This window comes from Camponotus floridanus, unplaced genomic scaffold (genome assembly GCF_003227725.1).
Source record: "Camponotus floridanus strain SB8 unplaced genomic scaffold, Cflo_v7.5 scaffold12, whole genome shotgun sequence".
Taxonomy (NCBI): Eukaryota; Metazoa; Arthropoda; class Insecta; order Hymenoptera; family Formicidae; genus Camponotus; species Camponotus floridanus.
The window spans coordinates 2,692,571-2,713,050 of record NW_020229237.1 but is presented as its reverse complement, the minus strand read 5'-3'; the positions used below and the strand labels follow the sequence as shown (position 1 = coordinate 2,713,050).

The following is a 20,480-nucleotide window of genomic DNA, read 5'->3' as shown; positions in this document are numbered from 1 at the left end:
AAACCTTGATATAGTAGGAAAACCTTGATGAGTTAATGCGGTTCTAACGCGGAAATCCCAACATCGAATTTGACAGCCTGCGCGTCGCGCCTAGTACTTGGCTGCGTTTGTTTTCAAACAAAGAGAGGGACAGTAGTAGTCACACATACGTGTAAAATAATCAGCTGATTCGAGATGCTTCCTCGATGGCGGGGGAAGTAGCGAAGGCTTAAATAGCACCGCGTGCACCGCGTGCGAGCTAGTATCGAACTGGAGTCATCTGAAACGATTGCCGGTGATAGCCTTCAAGTACATCGGATATATGAAATACGGAGGGCTTTCTGCAAAGTCTTCGAAAATCGCGCAGAAAGTCGGCCAAAATTGCTGAAATTTGCTCGCGAGATCGAGGATTCTTCGAGAGAGTCGTCTTCAGGTGAATTTTATCCCAGTGAAATTGCACGAGCGTGGAAATCTTGAAAAACTTGTGTTCTGGTAAATGCTGAAATTGGAAATCCGCATTTTTACGCATTTGGATGATACTTGGAAAAACGCTCTTTGATACTCTTTGAATCAAATTTGAATCCCAGAATATTCGATTTTTGATAGTGAAAAGATCCGCAGCCATAAATTAATCCAGTGCAATATAAAAAGTATAACAACATTTAGGTGGAGCTTGTAAAATGTTCTCCTAGCAATTAAAAATTAAAGAAAGAGGTTGATAAAAATTATTCTACAAGAAACTGTTCTTCGACAAATTTGCGAGGATCAGTGCTGATTTTAACGACAAATTCAACGACATTCGCACGCTTTTAGCTGTAAATCATAATAAGGAAGTGAAGAATCATGAAGCCGCCATATGAAGAAACGATGCAGCAGATCTCGCAGGAGCAAGGCGAGAGAAATGTCGCGATGGCAGTCTGTGTACAACTTGCTGGTCGGGCGATCATCAGGGTGGTTTCGCGATGTGAAGAAGCCCAAGATAACTGTAACCTAGGTGGGTTGATCAATCACAAAAATCAGTCTAAAATATATCCTAAATTTTATTTATACATATAAAAGATGTTCTGAATCTTAGCAACTTTTTCTTATAGATAGAGCAAAGACTTTTGAGATCTTGAAGAATTCCTCTGACATTGAAAAGTGTCTTATTGAATTAAAAAAAAATTCATTAAAAACTCTTATTTCTTTAAATTTCTAGAGATGTTCTATTTCTATAATTTCTTAACTATTTCTTTAATTTCTTAACAAGTTTCAATGCTGGAACACACACGGTTCTATACTGTGTATTGACTTTAAAGATATTTGACAAGTGCGAAAATCTCTAACTTGACAGATTTTTGACAAACACATTTAGGAACATTAATAGGAACATTAACATTATCAATGTCTAAATAATGTTATCTGGGGAAAATGCTTACTTATTTCAAGGACTTGTAAATACTGTATGTGCAGGAGCATATGTCAATACTTTCTTATTCAAGATAATTTCCATCCTTGACTTATCTGTAATGCTTTGATCTTGATTACAACCATTTTTTAATCTGCCAACAGTTATGACTCTTTTGTTAAAAAATTATACTCTGTATAATCATGTGTAATCTATAATCGAAAAATTTTATGAAAATTAAACAATATATATATAATTAATATTAATCTTTTATTAAACTTTTATTCAATTTTTATTAAAAATATAATAGATTTAAAAAAAAGATTATGTACACAAAAAAAGATTTATGTATAAAGTTTGAAGTGTTTTCTTCCGCAGATATAAATTTTAAAAAATAAGCAAATATTTGTTCAATCAAAAATTTATAGATTATAGATTAAATCTCTCTTAAAAATTAATCAATAATTATATAATATATTATAATTCTACGAGAAACAAAAAATCTGCGATCGACTCGATCTTGGACCGGAGTCAAGAATCTGTGGAAAATTTAGTAACGATTTATGATCAAGATTTACATCCGTTTGAATAGATTTTCGCGTGAATACAATTTTTGAATTTAAATAAGATAATAAGATCAGTGATAACAGAAAAATATCGCGTTCAGAATAGATGTTATCGAAAATTTTGAGTATTAAGGATTTTGCTGTAAATATAATTTGTGATATGATTTGATATGATTCATTATTAATCGCAATAATGATTTATGATATTAAAGATTTGATATTACAAATTATGTATTATAAATTTTTGATTAGATATTTTATGAAAATTTCATGAATCTCTAAAATTAGAGATATAATTACTTTGCATTATTAATATAAAGTACGAAATATTTACATTAATTATCAGATTGTACGCTTACAAAGGGTTGTAAATCGCAATAACGCATGTTTGCGTATTCTCTGTTAATCTCTAATCTTATCTGATATGCTAGCTTGATATCGATGATTCATTTTGTTTTGCACGGCTAACGAACTCTCCTACTTTCTTCTCTCCCTTGCGGATACATATTTTCCCACAAATGCAACATTACCGTTATATGTTATAAAAAAACGGGAAACAAGCGACTGAAAATTGGTCGATGATCGTCGAGACGGCAATATGTTGCAATTTTCCACTATGATTTGACAAAAAAACTATAGCATAGTTTCGTAGAAAGTACGAATCGTTATATGGTGTATGGAGAACAAACATCCGGTCAGTACAATTAATTGAATTTAATTCTATTAAAATTAGACAAAATTATATTATAATGAAAAATCTAAAAAAAGTCCGGTAGAATTTCTAATAATAATAATTTATTAAATAACAATATAAATAAATAATATACAAATTATAATAAATATATAATAAATAAATATATAATACTAATAAATAATAATATACAATTTATTATAATATAAAAACAAAAGTAAAATTTTTTTCTTGAGTATATTTTTATGTAAAATGGAGTATAAAAGAAATTATAAAGATAGATTAAAAATAGATAAGATAACATTAATTTATCATAATTAATTTAAAAGTAAACTAAGCAAAGTTATCATATATTTAAACTGTGAGATTTTGTCGTATCATATATTTAAGATAATATAAAATTGCTATAGAGATGAACTATATAAGAACGGATAAATAAACAGGTGACGTTTCTCGAGCATCAGTTCGGATAAAAGTGAAATGCTCGCTTCGTAACTCCGGCATAGATAATTGACTGGATAAACATTGCGTTATTCAACGCACACGTCCGGTCTTTGTCTCTTTCCCTCTCACATATCGCGAGCATCGCGGAGCGGTAATCTTTGATTTGCCGCGCGTGTATCTTCAGGACACCCGATGCACACGCGAAAGGTCGATCTCGGAATAGTAAAGTGAAGCCTTGGCAATGCCAATATGCGCACTCCGAATTCCATCAAGAGGCTACACCTATTCTTTTGAGAGCCTTTTTATTATTTCATAGTCCCATGTATCAAAAGCTAGATGTGTATTGTTTGGTACGAATAGAGACAAAAAAATACAATGTTAATGATAAATCTCCGCTAAACACAGATCTTTTTGTTCAGTTTCTTGGTTCTAATCTAAGCCTGAGTCATAAATTTTCTGGCTTCGTACAATCGTGTTTCAGATTTGTATGTACAATTGATAAAGTTATGGTAATATCATTTTATACATGAAGTGAGTTAGTTTAACAAAGCTCGAGTCTATCATTGTTTGAAAAAATTGTTATTGTCAATTAGAAATTAATTAATCGCATTCTAACTTTCCATAATTTTTTCACTGTAAAAACATTGCTATTAATTTTCAAACTTCCAAAATCAAAAATAAATACAAAAATAAATTGTTAAAATAAGACAATGAAAATAAAAATAAAAATATAAAATTAGGTTTAATATCTTAAACATTACTTTAAATAAGCAAGAGCAATTATTATTTAAGATAGCAAAAGAAATTATTATTACACAAGATTTATAGATATGTAGATATATAAATGTCCATTTATATGGATACTAGAGTCGAGACTAAGGATACGTGTTGCCTCGAGAAAGATCCCATGCTAATTCTAAAAAGCAGAACTTTTCCGAAGACGCACAAACGCATCTACGACGCGAGAAGTTTCCGTATAGGGTCTTGCGACCTTAAACGGCAACTTGCTCTTTCTCTCCATCTTGTTTTATTATATTGTAGCAAAAAAAGAATGATCGCACGCACATTAATTAGTCACGATGTTCGCGGGAGCAATAGTAAAAGTAACTTTCATACTAATTTTATACAATGACTTTCGTACTAATTACACAATCATCGTTCGACCATTTCATCCTTGCTTAATTTATTTATGGTAGTTATATAAAATGTCTCGTAACTGAACATATTTTTCGAAATCAAGTATTTGTTTTTGGGATTATTTTAAATTTTCGACTAAAAATCATTTTTAAAAAAGCAAAAGAGAACAACTTTTCCAGAATAAAATTTAATTTTCTCTTTAGGATTCAAAGAATGAAAGATTGCTCTGTTAGATTTTTCATCGAGCACTCCAATATCTAAAGATTTGTTTATTAAAAATACTGTCATACACAAAGATTTTTAGAGAATTATAAGAAAGAAGTTTATCAAAGTCAAGATTAAATAGTGCAAAAAGCAATCAACCTTTTTTAAAATGAATCTTTTTTTATTCATAACAAACAAATAACGATTCATTGCCTAATTTCATGTTTCTTCTCTCTTATTTGTCTCCTTGATCATGTATTTAAAAAAACCATAAAAATTTCAATTGGACAAAAATTGTTGAGTATTTATAAAATGTGACGTTCTAAATCCTTGATTTCTGAAATCGGTACAAGTCGCGCATTTGCCTTTTCCCGATTTTCGCGGATTCTCGTCGATTTCTGAAGGAATGAGTCGCGACGAAGGTTAGCCAGGTGGCGAGATTTATTTCGGAAAGCACGCACAGAAATAAATGTTTCCAACAAGCAATCGGAGCCGTGAGTCAGTGCGGCGACGGGCTAGATGGCGAACGCCGTGACGAGAGTGATTCTGCGTTGCGAGGAGGCGCAGGAGAACGAGAACCTCGGTAAATTGCAGGATTCGGTGAAAGCGTGATTTTTTTAATTCACAATTAAAAAGTTTGGCAAGAAGGATTATTTAATACGCGACGAATTCATTGCAAATGTGCGAGGTTTTCGCGTATGTACTTTCGTAATTCGCTTCGCCTTCGTGCGCGATCACGGAAGAATTACGAAAATTACGAGAGGTGTGGCACAATAGTCTCAATCTGAAGAAATTTGATTGCGCGGTCCTTTCATATTTATCAATTTCAATGTTCATGTGTCTTTTTTTCGCTAAATATAGTGTAGTGCGTTTTTAGATATTAATACACATAGATATTTATAATTTACATTTCTTTTGGTTCACATATTTTAGATATTAAATTAATCATCAATTATAACTATATAAAAAATATGAAAAAAATTATATTGCCTGATCAGTTGAAATGCTATTCGTATCTATTCCTTTACTTTCTTTTTAGTTTTATAATAAACCTTGCCTTTAGTTTTATAATAAGTCTTAGATTTGTTAAATAATATCATTTTTTTTCTTGTTATAATTCTTATTATAAATTAAATCATGCAATAATTTCTCATCATACATATGCACAGGAAAATATTATTCATATATTCAAGTGAATATTATTTATTTCAAATATTTTATAAGTTTATATATCATAGTTAATATAAGTCTCTATCACAAATTTATCACAAGCATAAAATACATAAAAATATTTTCCAAATCCTAGTAATTTGCTTCTTCTGATTTTGTTACATGGAATTGGGAGAAATATATCTTTTTTCTGATTTAATAAATATTCTCTTAAATTAATATAACATGAAATATTCAAGTATTTTTAAATTTGAACATTTTATTATATATTTGTAATAATTTTTCATTCTTTAATACGCGAAGGAAAAAAAGTAAATTCTTTCTTTGAGTACATGACAATGAGAGAATGAAATTTTTATAACTTGTGATGAGTATATTTCACAAAATTACCAAGAAAATATTCTTCGTTAGAAATCATCTCATGACTTATATGAAGAAAAATAAACTGAAATATGAAATATTATATTTTCACATTTATTCTAGCTAGTGCTATGAAATCGTGTTCCTTGACTTTGCTCGATTTTATGAAAGATTGATAAATTTATGTGTTTATTCGTCGGGTTAACAAATCATGGCTGTACATTATTTTCCCGGAACTGTGCGCTTCATATTTATTAATGTGACTGCGATGATTGATAAATACACATATATCAGAAATACGTTTGTTCCGTAACCACGTTCTCGGCTCCCGCGATCGAGTTAGCGTCAGTGTCGACAGTCTTCCGCACTGAAAACCGCGTTAGAGAAAGCGTGAAACGCAGTACGGCCGACATTAAGTGCACTTTCAGCCCATGATAGGCACGATGCACCGCGACTAGAGTTGTTCTATCTCTTTTTTTGGATGATAGAACACTTTTACAATCTCATTATTAAGATTCGACTGATGCTATCGATATTTAAGCAGGAGAAATCATGCTATCTCAATTTAATTTGGAGAAATAAAAAGTTTTCTAGTCTATCAGTCAGTCTAGCCTATCTGTCTAATTTATCTGAAGCAAATTATTCAGAAATCATAACATCTTCATTTAATTTAAAGAAGTTTCATTTTTTAGTCCCTGTCGATCTATGAAACAAAATATTTAATATTTTTTATTAAATATTTGTTTCATGTAAAAAGAACGATTTTACGCCGTTTCGTTTAATTCGAGTAGAAATTGTGCATATAACGCACTTCTAACTTCTATTGTGATAGAAAATGCAATCGTTCTGATCTAAAAAATAAATAATTTTTTATTCCACCTAATTAATTTGGTAATGAGCCTTGAATAAATAAGTTCCGACAAAAATTCCATTGTATTTCTTTTGAATAACATTAATTTTAATGACTAAATTTCGATTGTGTATTCCTATATTTACATTTTTTTGTGAAATCATATCTTTTTTGTATTTTACGTTTCAGACTTGTCAGAGTGCCAGCTCATGCAAATTCCGGACGCTGTCTATCATTTAATGCGACATACGGAGCTGAAAAGATGCGATCTTTCCGGAAACGTGATCACAAAGATTCCAGCAAAATTCGCCGTAAAGTTCTCGCTAATTACTGGTGAGTGATTAGCTGTAAAGGATAATCTCGGATTACCGTCCATCTCTCGCTTTTGCAAAATTTATTCTTTGATATTCCGGTGAGAAACATAAACATCCGCACGAAACTGTTCGTTGCTTGCACAATAAGGCATTTATTATATATTGTTCGCAGAATTAAATTTGAGCCACAATCAAATGAGCAAACTGCCGGAGGAGCTGGCCGAGCTGCAAGCGCTGGAGAGACTCGACATCTCGCATAACACTTTCATCGCTCTACCACCTGTCGCTTGGCGAATACCGCAGCTCAAACGGCTCCTCGCCAACAATAATTTTATTATCGGTCAGTATTAATTAATTTATTATTATATAAGCGAAAATTATCGGAAATCATTAACAGGTCTCGTGATACGTAAATCATTCCTCGAGAGCTTTGATTTATATATATTATTAGAAGTACATCAGGCACAAAAAGCCTCTCGATTCGAGCAAACTATAAGAGAAGGATTTCTAGAGTTTTCATAGATTCTAGAATTTTCATTCAGAAAACCTATGGAAATCCTATGGATTTTTTTAATCTCTTATGATATATATCTCGTTAATTTTGCAGACGTTGACGTCGAGAGACTTAGGCACGCACCCGTCCTGGAAGTGGTGGATTTGCAGGCAAACCCATTACCTCCCAGATTGCACGATCTCTTGCGCACTCTGACTGGGATCAGAATTGAGCTTAGTCCTCGGCAAATCGAGGATTGGGAAGACTTGAACGTCTAAATCGTCTCCCGCGTAGCTTGAGAGTAGCTCTGATTCGCGAACGATGACGACTCCATCCTCTTTCGATGAAGATTGCTCAAGGCTTCGTCACAGCTAGAAGTAGAATTGATATTTTGTACAGAACGTACTGAGTGATATAACTGATACGGATCGTCAATCGAAGCGATCCGGTTGTACTTTTTGTATAAATCCTACTAGTGATTTGTATTTAAGTATGTACTTAATTACGACGGATCTATTATATCGATCTCGTGATCGAGATCGATCGATGATCCTCCTGTGTTTCTTTTATACCGCGTGGATTTTTAGGTTTTATCGCAATACAAGTCACGAGCGACTCTATTGTAACGCTTAGATATATATTTTAATCATTGGAGATTCAAGCATTCTTGGATTCTTGATGATTTACGTGGAGATTAAAGTATCTGAAGCTTTGAATCCTTGAACACCTGTTGAAATCTCTTGAATTTGCTTGCACTCTTGAAATTTTTTATAATCTCTTACACATTTAGAATCTGCGAGGCTTGAAGTCTTGGATCCTCAGAGTCTAAGATTTAAAGAATGCTTAAGTTAAAGAATATACATCAAATTTTCTGGGATACTCTGAAAATTGCATTATTGAAATGTATCGTGAATGCAAATTATATTGACTGCAATTCGTGTCTGTCAATAATTTACGGACAATTTACCGCTATCAACTGCCGATTTATGTATACACATTGCGTAGCGCAATTTCTCTAATACAACATTTTACACTCGAGCGTCATATGCAATATAATAGGGAAGGTGTCATAATTTTACATATGTTGTTGACATTATTGCACATTCTCACAAAATATATAACGAAATACTGCACACAAATGAGAATTAAATGTTTTTTTGCAAATATATGTTCTAAGAATATATTTACGTATATTTTACATTTTACACATATTCATAACTCGAGCATGAAAAGATTAATACCTCATGTATTGATGACGTTCGAATAGAAAATCAGGTTTATATATCTCGAGTACAAAGTTACGGAATAATAATAACGGAATAATAAGAATGATAGAAGAAGTAACTGTCATTAATTAGTAATTGTTAACGTTTGGATACAGGGTGTCTCATGAAGATATATAGATTTGCAAATGATCCCGCGAAATCGTACGCATTTTGCGTATGTAACAACGCACATCAAATAATATGTTTATAATATTAAATTTATTTTATTCTCTCTTTGTGTGTAACTTTTGATCTAGTCAATTTTATCTTGAATGAACGGATCTTGAGAGACACATAATTTTGCCAATTCTTGAATTTACCTATAATAGAGTGAATGATTTCACGAATTCTTTGAATTGAGAATTCCTGATTTCCAAGACTTAATTGCGAAAATATAATCCATAAAACTATTGTGTCTGTAAATCTGTAGTTTCACACATTCTCAGATCCATAGAAATTTGAACAGCATAAGCGTAATAAAACGAAAAGCGCGAGAGCGCATTTTTCTATCATAATCTGCAGGACTTGTTCCTAGTCTACATCCTAATTATCATTATCATTATATTACAATTTCTAAGTCATAATTATATTTTCACGAAAAGCAAACTCGCATAGCAAGTTGAAGAATATGTAATGATATTATATATTTTATGCTTTTTCAATATTTTATCGCAATGCTCGATATATAATTTTTTTGTACAATATACATATAATTATATATAATTAATATATAATTTTGATTTAATAATTAGAGACTTGGCTCAAATAATCAAAAAATCAAAAAGAAAATGGCATAAGAGTCAATGCGCGATAGTTGGAGCGCAGAGCAGCAACAACACTTCTTTCTTTTTCCAATATTAGTTTATTAAAAACATATTATAACAAAAAGCGAATGTTTCGGGTCATCTTTTGATCCTCCTTCTGCGCGATGTTAACAATATATATTACAAATAGTGACGCGTTACATTAAACGAATTTATTTTTATAATTTTTCGATGGGTAGGTAACGCTAAACACTTTGCTTCCAACAGTCAATTAAATATACTATAGTTATGCTATGCGACGTCACAGCAGATCTAGCAAATCGAGTAAAAATAATAAAATAAAATAAACATCAAAAAATATTACACGTGTTGGAAGCAGAGTGCTTGCTAGATCTCCGCGGATGCAATTTAGCGTTACCTACGCGTCGAGAAATTATAAAAATAAATTCGTTTAATGTAACGCGTCACTATTTGTAATATATATTGTTAACATCGCGCTGAAGAAGGATCAAAAGATGACCCGAAACGTTCGCTTTTTGTTATAATATGTTTTTAATAAACTAATATTGGAAAAAGAAAGAAGTGTTGTTGCTGCTCTGCGCTCCAACTACCGCGCATTGGCTCTTATGCCATTTTCTTTTTGATATAATTTTGATAAAATAGAAATTGTGCAATGCTTTCAGATAAAGATTTTAGTCAAATAATTTTCATCGCATATAAATTTATGACATTCTGTATTATATGTACGAAATAAATGACCGAAAAAAGATAAAGAGCTAATTTTGATATATGTATATATGTCATACAATGTAAAAACGATTTATTAATAGAGGACGTAAATGGTACACGCATTTATAGAACCTCGACGGTCGATGCTACCTTGATTCATTGAAATAGAACATGTGTATACAGAGTGTGTCAAAAAAACATGCAAAATAAAATGTGATTTAAATCGAAATGACTATCAATAAAATTACGAAATTGCTTTTTTATCTAAATATTTTCAATTTTATACTTTGAATAAATTTTTTGACTTGTACCTCTGATTGCATTAATTAATGTTATGCTGCATATTAATTCTTCTTCGTTACAAAAGTTAGCTTCATTATATAAACATAGTACATTTTTAATTAAAAAATTTTATAAAATATATTTCGTTCATTATAATTTGCTCATCTAATTATATATTACCATTAATGTTTCAGTTTCGATCTTCCAAATATTAATTCGCGCGATTATAAATCGTGAAAAAACGCGGTTAATTATGATAACGAATATTAATTAATATGATACAGTAAATTCAAAGTTTTATTCAAAACTTTGTTCATGACATTTATTTGCACATATAATTTATGTAGTAAATAATATAGTAAATATCATATCTATATATAGTTCAACAAAAAATAATTTCGTTTCCAAACATAAGAAAATTAGTTATTTAGTTTTCTATACATATATATAATTTTTTTGATATCAGATACCGCTTTCTGCTCCATACGTCACAATTTAGAAAAATTTATTGTTAAAGTTTTAAAAGAGAATTATTTTAATATATTTTATCATATTATAAATATGTGATATGTTAAAGATGTCTTGTTGCGATAAAAATTAAGTATGTTAGAATTTATACAATCTTCAAAAAACATTTGTTGTATAGATTATGATTAATAATCATATTTCATTAAAAATGAGATTTATTGCAGAAAAGTTACAAATTAAATTGATTAAGAATCTAAAAAATTGATTAAGATTATATAATGAATAAGAATCGAAAAAATTATTTTTGAATATTTATTCAAAATGAATTTTTATATCGTTGAATACAAATTTAATGTTAAATTTGACAAATTCAAAATCGTATAAATTTTTGCAAAACTTCAAATATTTCTTTCATTTTAATATTTATATTTTAATTTAGTTATTTTTTTAATTTCTCAATTTTCTCATATCGAATTTTCTATTTAATAACCTGAAAACTTTTTAAATTTAACTAAATGTAATTAAAAACTATTTAATACATCTTCAGAAAGACCTAATTCGCAACTTTATCACAATATATATCACCGTTATCAACCTTAAATAAATATCTTATTAATTTAAATCTTATTAATCATAGTTGACACAATAAATTTCTTTCGACGATTAAAAGCCTCAATAACTTTAAAGAATTTAATTTTATGATTGTAAAAATATTAAGCATACATTTTGTACAAGAAAAATATTAATAAAGCCAGAGAAATAAGCCAGCATAAGAAAGGATTGTGGATGCAAAGGCGCAAATATTGGTCACATTAACATATCTGAAACAGATATATTGGTTTAGTACCTGTATTTTTCAATAGTAATAATAATAATGATAATAATAGTAATAATAATAAAAATAATAATAAAATATAATGAATCGCAGAATTATCTATACAATACTTGTTCGCGTATAGAAAAAAAATCACAAAATATACATAGAACGAACACGAAGTTAAACGTCAAGGCGCATAGACCCGTTATTTAATCTTAACATAATCGCCAAACAGTTCCTTTATTTTCGCCGTTAACGAACCGAAAGCAGCTACCGCGATAAAGAACGGGGGAGATGCATGGGATGATTCAAGCGGATTATCGATCATATTTATATGTGTACTTGCATATATCTGGTTATAATGAAGCTATGCCTTTCTCTGACGATCGAATATAATATTTATATATATATATATATGTATAATATATACATGACATTCAAAATGCGCGAGGAAATACGGCTATACGATTTCCGGATTTCGCAATATTAGGACAACAGGTTCTCACAATCGCACACTTACGGACTTGCTTTTTACTCAAGACTCAGTTTTTCTTTTTACAGATACTCTATTCTATTTCGGCAGTATCTGTTGTTAAAAAAAATGTCACAATAACAATAGAGCGACAAGTTGATACATTCTTCGATAATTCAAGATTATATGGAATTGCATTAATTTGTCGCTATATATCGTTTTCATGAGCGACATTCTTTTTAAAGAATTTTGTATAGAATGACGTATATCATTCAGTATAGAATTTTAAAAATCAATCCCTGTCCGCAACGAAAACAGAGCCTTCCTATCCGGTTTAATGTCAATTCTGGCACTCGTCTCGCTCTCGCGCTTCTATATGTATATATATATATATATATATCCGTGATGATATTTACATTAATCTATTGCTAATTAAATTCACATTCAGGCAATTGTTTAAACGCGATACATTATCAATCTACTGGAACGACCCACTTTTCGCTAAATCAACGTTACATGCCTCAAATGACTTTTCGTGCGTTAACTTTCGGTTGTATCTCGTGCTTTTAAATAAGTCAATCTTTCATTCATAAATGTTTGAGACTTCAAAGATTTATGAATTACTGAATCTTATCAAGGTTCTTAATTTTTTGGAAAATCTAAATTTCGTAAATTCTGGCATATATATTTAGATGTTTATATTTTATGTATATCTTTTATCTTTTTATAGAGAAATCTCTATGAATTCTAGATTCTTAGCCATAAATCCGGAATGTTAAATAAAAAATCTTTCAAAAATCCTCGATTTCAAAATTAGAAATACGCATGGAGATATAAGATTATATAAATCGTTTATTTCATAGAATTTTACTTATTGTACGAATGTTGAATGTTCTTAAATTCCTGATGTCACAATTTCGAAAACTTTTTTCGTAATTCTCCTTATGCGAATTCCTGGAAATTTTGATTACAAGTAGATTTCTTAGTTCGCACGGCTGTGATGAAACTCGAGTGAGGATCAGTCTCGTGTTTTTTTTCAGCCTAACAGTGAGTCGTGAAATAGTTTGTCTCTTACGATGAAAAGAACGATAAAACACTTTTCTCGGTGCAGCAACGATTACAATACAGTCATAATTACCTTACGAGTGACGAGTAGGCGAGGCGCGCAATTATTATTACTAAGACGGTTACTTTCTTTAACGAGATTGTTAAATGTTTCGCTCGTACATAGCTATATGAAAAGGGGATACCATGTCTCGAGAAGTCGCATCAACGACCGTTTCATCCATTAATAATAGAGACTGTCTTTACGAGAAGAGACTTTGCGATTTAATCTTCAAGCAGCCACATTAACTGAAGTGATATTCAAAAATTTGTTTTCATTCCAAATAGAGAAATCGTCTTTTAATAGTCTTTAATCAGAATATTGCACTATATAATTTTCGTCACTCGATTCACTTGCGATTTTACATAAAATAATCTTATAATTAAATTGTTCTACTCTCTCTTATTTCCATTCGTGCATTTGCTCAAGGATTAAAAGTCTCACAATTGTGTACAATTGAATTCATATATGATTGAACATAACGTTATTATACAGATATATAAATTCGACCCTTACCTGGATTTCGATTCCTGCCGTAAATTGACTTTGGAGCCACCGCAAGCCCTTCGTACAAGACTATTATTTAAAAATAAAAAAAAAGATTTATTTACACAGTAAAACATAATACACAGTCTGCGAGAGATATTTCTAAATAAAAGTTTCGAAATTAATAATAATTACTATTACGTGTTAATTAATAACTTCGACATGTTTGAATCAAACGGAGAAGGAAATGCGAAGCCATTACGACCCTTCGCGCGCGATTAGAGTTTTTTCCTGCCATAAATAATAATAAAGGCGTATTCACGCGCGACATTTAAGCATTCAATTAATAATTAATAGTTAACAGCCATTAATATCGACTTATAATTTCCAAATTGGGGAAAGGCTAAAGGGCCATTCGCGATCCTTTATACAAAGTCGCATGATTAAGGCGAGAATATAATCGACTAACTTTAAATAATACATTCATTATCAATAATACCTACTTAACAAATAATTGCTACACTATAATTATTATTTAACAAACTATTATCAATAGTTTCGTACATGAGAAAGGGCCGCAGCATCCTAAATAAATCCGAATAAGGGTGAAATTTTTTCTTAAGAATCTATAAAGCCCGAGAATGAGCTCGATTTTAACGTTACTGCGTTTAGATTGATTGATCACAAAGCGGAGCGTATTTGTTCGCATCATGTCGTTCGTTCCTTCGTGATCGATTGGTCGATCGATCGAACAAGAAGATGTGTCGAAAATAATTCACGCAACATTCATCAATGATCGTGATCTTGCCGAGAATATTGGCACGTGATAATTCGGTTCGGCGGATTCATAGGATTCTGTTAGATCGCGATTAGTTGAAATGTCTTTCTCGATGTCATACTTGTTTGCATACATCTATGATTCTTGACTCTTATGATTCAGTTCCAAAATTTGTAAATTTTTGAATATATCTTTTCTTTTAAATTTAAAGATTTTCTTTGATTTTTTTTACTATTTTTCTGTTGTTTATTAGGCCTGCAATCCATTTGCTGATATTCCTGTATCCCGTGCCAACTTGACCAACACATGGCCCTTGAATCTTCGGCACTAAACATGTCGCACGCCGTCTTCCTTAATAATCTTCGTATCGTAGTTTCATGTTGCGTAATTCTTTTAACAACTTAGAAGTGGCTAAGTGTTGTACAGATGACACTCTATGTACGAGGTCGGCACGAAGCCCTCGATCGGTTGTGAAATACGTCGCACTCTAGTCCACCCATCTCCCTGATCCAATTCGATCATGTACAGCTCTTCACCATCGTACATCGGTATGGAACCCTCGCTGGTTGCTGTAAATAATAATTTAAATTAGTTAACAATTATGAAAAAAAATTAAATAACTTTTTTTTTTCGTTATTTACATGAAACTTTTAATCTAAACATTTTTAATTTTATCTTTATATCAGAGTATCTATTTAATTTTCTAAAATAAATGTTTTATTGTATGCATTTTGTAATGCTTTTTGCTCATATGAAAATAAAGTTATTTAAGTTTTAAGTGCTACAATTTACAAATGTACTGAAAAAACTGAATAACTTTCGAGATAAACAGTTTTATTTTTCCATCATTAAAAATCATAATGAACATATACTTCATATTCAATATTTTGTTAAGACATTGAATATATAAAGATAAATATACATTTATATTTTAAATAATTTGCAACTTAACTGATTGGTTTATCGACTATTTACAAAATTGTTAGAGAGAATTTTTCTTTTATTCTTTTTCAATTCCAAATAAAATTTCATAAGAATTTTTTTATTTTTCCAGGTACAAAATAAATTTTTGAGAATTTCAGATTTTTTATGTTTTTTCAAGAAATAGTTACTCTGTTATGTAATATTATTATAGAAAAAGTAAATGATTAAAATATTTAATCATAGAGTTCGTTCGTAGATTTGGTTCATAGATCTCACCATCGAAAGGATAAAGCGCCCGACATGTCCCTAGTGGCGGCTGAGCATCTACTTCATCATGATAATATTCTTCGCAACCGCTACCGGGTAACGATGTCCTCGATTCGCCAAGACCAGATTCCGGGCTATTCGTGGAACTGTGCATCAGTATCATAAAGCGAAAACCGTAGCTATTCGTCTAGTGTGAAGTGTCTAATCTATTCGAACTAAACATTTCGCGGAATAGAAAAAAAAAACAATGATCGCGATGTCCGATTTGAATAAACGCCAGTGATTGTGCTAAAATGATTGTGATAAAATTCGATAAAATGCGTTCGTCGCATTAATTACGTGATTTAAGTAAAACTATGATTCACGTTGTAACACTTTTGTTATCTATGTTATTTATGTTCATTAATGTTCTGATAAGATAAGAGCGATTAAATAAAAGTTAAAGACATTACGATATTTCTAAAAATGTATTCGTGGACACAAATTATAAAATAAAGATAAAATGGTAATAGGATACATGTGCATGTATATGTACGTGTGTGTGTATGTGTACACAGCACAATAATAAGTAATGATAAAATATCAAATATTTATGATAAAATAGTATAAATAATGATAGGACACTAATTTATGAATTGAAAAATCTGCAGATTTTAAAAGTTCCGAGATTTCCAGAATGTATTAATGATTCTGTGCGTTATCTCGTATATTGCTAAGGCTTACCCATGAGTCGGTTGCGGTGTTCCCGGTGCGCTCTTCTTGTGAGCCGATTGATTTGCGTTTGCGTTACAAACACTAGAATCAGAAGCGGATCTCGAAAGACTCTCTTCTCCACCTGAGTGTGAACTTCTTCGTGAACTCAGCGGTCTTGTTGCTGAACCATTAGTAGCAGTTTTCCGCGGTGCCTGGCTTGGGCTGAAAACACAAATGTCAAATATATATTTTTTTTTCATTTATTTATCTCTTTAATAGTTTTTAGTGGTGATAAAATATTGTAATAAAGCAGAGAGACAATTACATAAAAAAATTTTTATTTGAATATATTACTTTAAGTATATTAAAATTAATCATATGATAGAAATAAGTAACTAGCGAATCGATCATCATTGATACCCTTTGACAATTTGAGGAAAGCTTCATTTACCTAGACAAACTGACGCCAGCGCGCATCGCTTCTTCGAGGTAACCTTGAAACTTTGCCAATTCAGCTCCGAGTTTGTCCAGTTTGTTACTGGATTGATTCAATTGTCCCTCTATGCTCATCGGATCTCCAAGGGCGGGGTTCTGCTCGTACACGCCTTTCATTTTCATAAGACCATCTCTCGCTGCTGTCTCCTGTTGGATCTTCGCCTGGATCTCGTCCAATCGTTGCTGCAATCTCTTCTTCCGCTGATTCGGTGGCAAATCGCTGCAATCCTCCTTCGCACCGTCACCGTAGCCAGGCACATTATTCTGGAATTTCTTATAATAAATGTCGATTCCTTTGAAGAATTATTTAATTATATATAACTTCTTGAGACCCGAAACTTTCTTCGCCAAAGTCAACTTCTTTACAATATTATTAAATTAATTAATACAATAATAACTTAGCGTAAACTTTCTTAAGAAAACCAATGATTTAATCGAAGATACGATTGTAAAATTCATTTTAATTTTAAATTATGTATTAAATTATATAACATTTATAATAATTATTATAACAGAGGAACTCTTTAAATCATTTAAAACCATATTTAATTATAATGTGAGTATATTATACGATCTGGGTCTCAAGAAAGAAGAAAATATAAGAAAGCTTGGGAACACATTTTGTTGCAAGAGCAACGCGTTTCGTTAAAGATTTGCGATTTTGTTAGTGAAAGCTAGCGTATATAAATTTATACGATTGATGAACAACTCCAATATTTAATATCGTTCATTGCTTTAAGCAATAATGGATAAGACGAATAAAATGTATTCTCTGTGTAACAGAAGTAGATAATAATACAATAATTTCTAAAATGGAAATAGCAACGTAATCCTTTTGGTGCTAAAAGATTTAAGGCAATTAGTAAATAATTAAAATTTATAATTGTAATTTTAGAATCTCTCGAAACAATTTTGCGGATTCATAAATTTCTTGATTCTATGGGAATTAAATTCTATAATTCCTAAATTTTATAAAATTCTCAAAACTTCCGACTTTCACAGACATTAATTAAATTAATTATTATTTAATTATTCTATAGATTTGTCAGATGTAAAGATTTTCTCAATTTAATTTTCTACGAAATATGATTAAATCGATGTTTAATACAATTTCTACTCTTATAAAAAACCTATTGTCATCTATTTACTACTATATATAAAGGAAAAAGACGAGCAAGTTGAGCACTTGTAAGCGTTCAGCAAAGCACCAAAAGGATTAATCAGAAAGTGACGTGGCCATTGAATAAAGAAGGACAGACCTTTAAAGCTATGCACACCTCGATCAACTTCTGCTGTTCGCATGAAACAAATCCCAAAAGCGTATCATTCAGCGAATGAGTCAGAATGCACTTTCAGCAGTAGCAGGAGCGTGAACTCAGATTATGTCATTTCGGAAATATTAAATACATAAACAGTATAAGATAGGTATAAGGATACTTTACTTAATAATATATAAAAGAAACTGAGAGAATGACGGATTTATTATCATCATTTCGCATTTAACAAATCTAATTGTAAGTGTCTGTAAAACTGCAGATATGTATTTTAATAATTTTAATATTATATTACTAACTTTATTTTAATATAATAATAATTTAAAATTATTAATTATAAAAATATCAATTTAAAATTATTTTTTTTCTCGTTTTGGCAAATTAAGATCTAACTTGAACACATTACAAATTACTCTATTTATATTTGACTGAATCTCACGAGATTTACAGAAAGTTAAATAATAAATTCTCAAAACATTTTCGAAATTTATATTAAATTCTAATTTAAATTTTTTATTTCAAATGTAATTTAATTTAATTAGACAATAAAAATTTAATTAATCCCAATATTTTTTGTAAGTATTATAATTATAGTCTTATACTGATTAAGATTAATACAATCGCTGAGTTCATGCTCTTTTAACAAGACAATTTAATATCGCATATAATTACTTTTATTTTTAAGAGAAAGAGGTAGGTAAATAATCGATGTTATATACATAATTACGAGCGAACAAGCGATCTACGGAGTACTTACTAAATGCGATAATATCCCAATTCATAGCCCGTGATGATTGGAAACAAGAAGACCACGGGCAGATTGAACCATCCACCAAATTAATAGAAAGTATACAAGAAAAATAAATTACGCGTTTTTCGTTATGTGAAATGAAACGAAAAAATGATTGTAAATTGTAGTTGGAAAGTATTGAATATAATACAAAAATAAGGAAAGATACAATTGAATTCAATTCGTCAGGATATTTTTATATACATTATATATAAAATTTATTAAAAATCTAAAATAACATTTGATTATATATAAATTTAAGCAAATTTGAACAAATATCTCGATTCTAGAATATAAAAATTTACAGGAAATTAAATTTTTTAAACAGAATACAAAAATTTAAAATCAAAACTATAACCATTTATAATAGTCAGATTTTTTGTTTTCTTTTTATATTAGTAGGAAGTGAGGACAAGATGTTTTTTCATCTTAATTGAGCATTAATTATAATTAAAAGTTTATTCTCAAAATTATTTTATCAATAAGTTTATATTATTAGATAGTGATTCGTTTCAATATAGAAGATTTCGACGAAGAGAATTCTATTTTATACAAAGCGCTTAGAAAGTATCAGAAGCGGAACTGCTTTAAATAATAATTTAAAAATTGCTTCGAATAATCATAAATCATAAGTAATGCGCAAAATATATCTGAAAAGTCGCTCGTAAATAACGTTATTATAGCCGATCGGAAGAATGCGGAATCTACTAATATACATGCGCAATAGAAATTTGAGTGCGTAAATCAAGTTGCAAACCTATCGGCGAATAAAGAGAGATGCATCTTATATATACATAAATAAATGAAATCAAATAATAAAAAAATAGACTTCAAAAAGAATTTTCGTGCATGCTATAAAAAATTCTGCAATATTCCCTGTTTATTTTCCTTTCCTTCCCGTAAATGCAATAAATAGATTATATTAGCTCTTCTTTGGAGTCGTGCAAGTTCTAGGCTTCCAAAATTGTAAAAATAATCATAAATTATTTTTTTAAGATACAAGAATAATTTACTAGATGTATAATTATGCAATCTAGTTATGTAATCTATGCAAAAAAAATTATGGAATCACTCAGACTTCACGACTTCAAAATTAAAAAATAATACGCACATAGGGTGTTCGAAAAAATATGCTTATCTTATTAGAAATGTATAATTCAAATGATTAATAATCACAAGTATATAGTTTACCTTGTATTAAAAAGATTAGACGAATCAATCAATCAAGAAAGAGACAATCATTCATCACTGATTATCTTTCTCAGAAATCTCAATA

The 20,480-nt window shown here is 30.2% G+C and overlaps 2 protein-coding genes across 8 annotated transcripts in view; one reads left to right on the top strand and one right to left on the bottom strand.

Moving 5' to 3' along the window:
* Nucleotides 1-233: 233 nt before the first annotated feature.
* On the top strand, nucleotides 234-10,393 carry LOC105259068 (leucine-rich repeat protein soc-2). 3 transcript variants are annotated; one of them, XM_011270793.3, is made up of 5 exons: nucleotides 234-412; nucleotides 793-973; nucleotides 6,978-7,121; nucleotides 7,275-7,442; nucleotides 7,710-10,393. In XM_011270793.3, exons 2-5 carry the CDS (start codon nucleotides 823-825, stop codon nucleotides 7,871-7,873), a joined length of 627 nt encoding a protein of 208 aa, XP_011269095.1. In that variant the 5' UTR covers nucleotides 234-412; nucleotides 793-822; the 3' UTR covers nucleotides 7,874-10,393. The 3 variants fall into 3 exon arrangements, with proteins under 3 accessions (XP_011269095.1, XP_011269094.1, XP_011269096.1); XM_011270792.3 differs by having other exon boundaries at nucleotides 234-973; XM_011270794.3 differs by lacking the exons at nucleotides 234-412; nucleotides 793-973 and adding an exon at nucleotides 4,887-4,991.
* Nucleotides 10,394-14,699: 4,306 nt separating this feature from the next.
* LOC105259067 (formin-binding protein 1-like) overlaps nucleotides 14,700-20,480 on the bottom strand; it is a 32,644-nt gene continuing 26,863 nt past the window's right edge. Inside the window, exons 7-11 of one of the 5 annotated variants that reach the window (XM_011270787.3) lie at nucleotides 18,400-18,432; nucleotides 17,097-17,404; nucleotides 16,676-16,867; nucleotides 15,962-16,098; nucleotides 14,700-15,330 (exon numbers count right to left, since the gene is read on the bottom strand). In XM_011270787.3, coding sequence (XP_011269089.1) covers nucleotides 15,173-15,330; nucleotides 15,962-16,098; nucleotides 16,676-16,867; nucleotides 17,097-17,404; nucleotides 18,400-18,432 — 828 coding nt within the window. In that variant the 3' untranslated portion in view covers nucleotides 14,700-15,172. The remainder of the gene's footprint in view (nucleotides 15,331-15,961; nucleotides 16,099-16,675; nucleotides 16,868-17,096; nucleotides 17,405-18,399; nucleotides 18,433-20,480) is intronic. The other 4 variants (XM_011270789.3, XM_011270788.3, XM_011270790.3 and 1 more) reach the window with 4 other exon arrangements.

Bases quoted from the DNA above. Each gene is read 5' to 3' on its own strand.
- LOC105259068 (XM_011270793.3), top strand. From the start codon at position 823: ATGAAGCCGCCATATGAAGAAACGATGCAGCAGATCTCGCAGGAGCAA. The intron at 974-6,977 runs GTGGGTTGATCA...TTTACGTTTCAG, and splicing joins CCAAGATAACTGTAACCTAG to ACTTGTCAGAGTGCCAGCTC. The intron at 7,443-7,709 runs GTCAGTATTAAT...TTAATTTTGCAG, and splicing joins CAACAATAATTTTATTATCG to ACGTTGACGTCGAGAGACTT.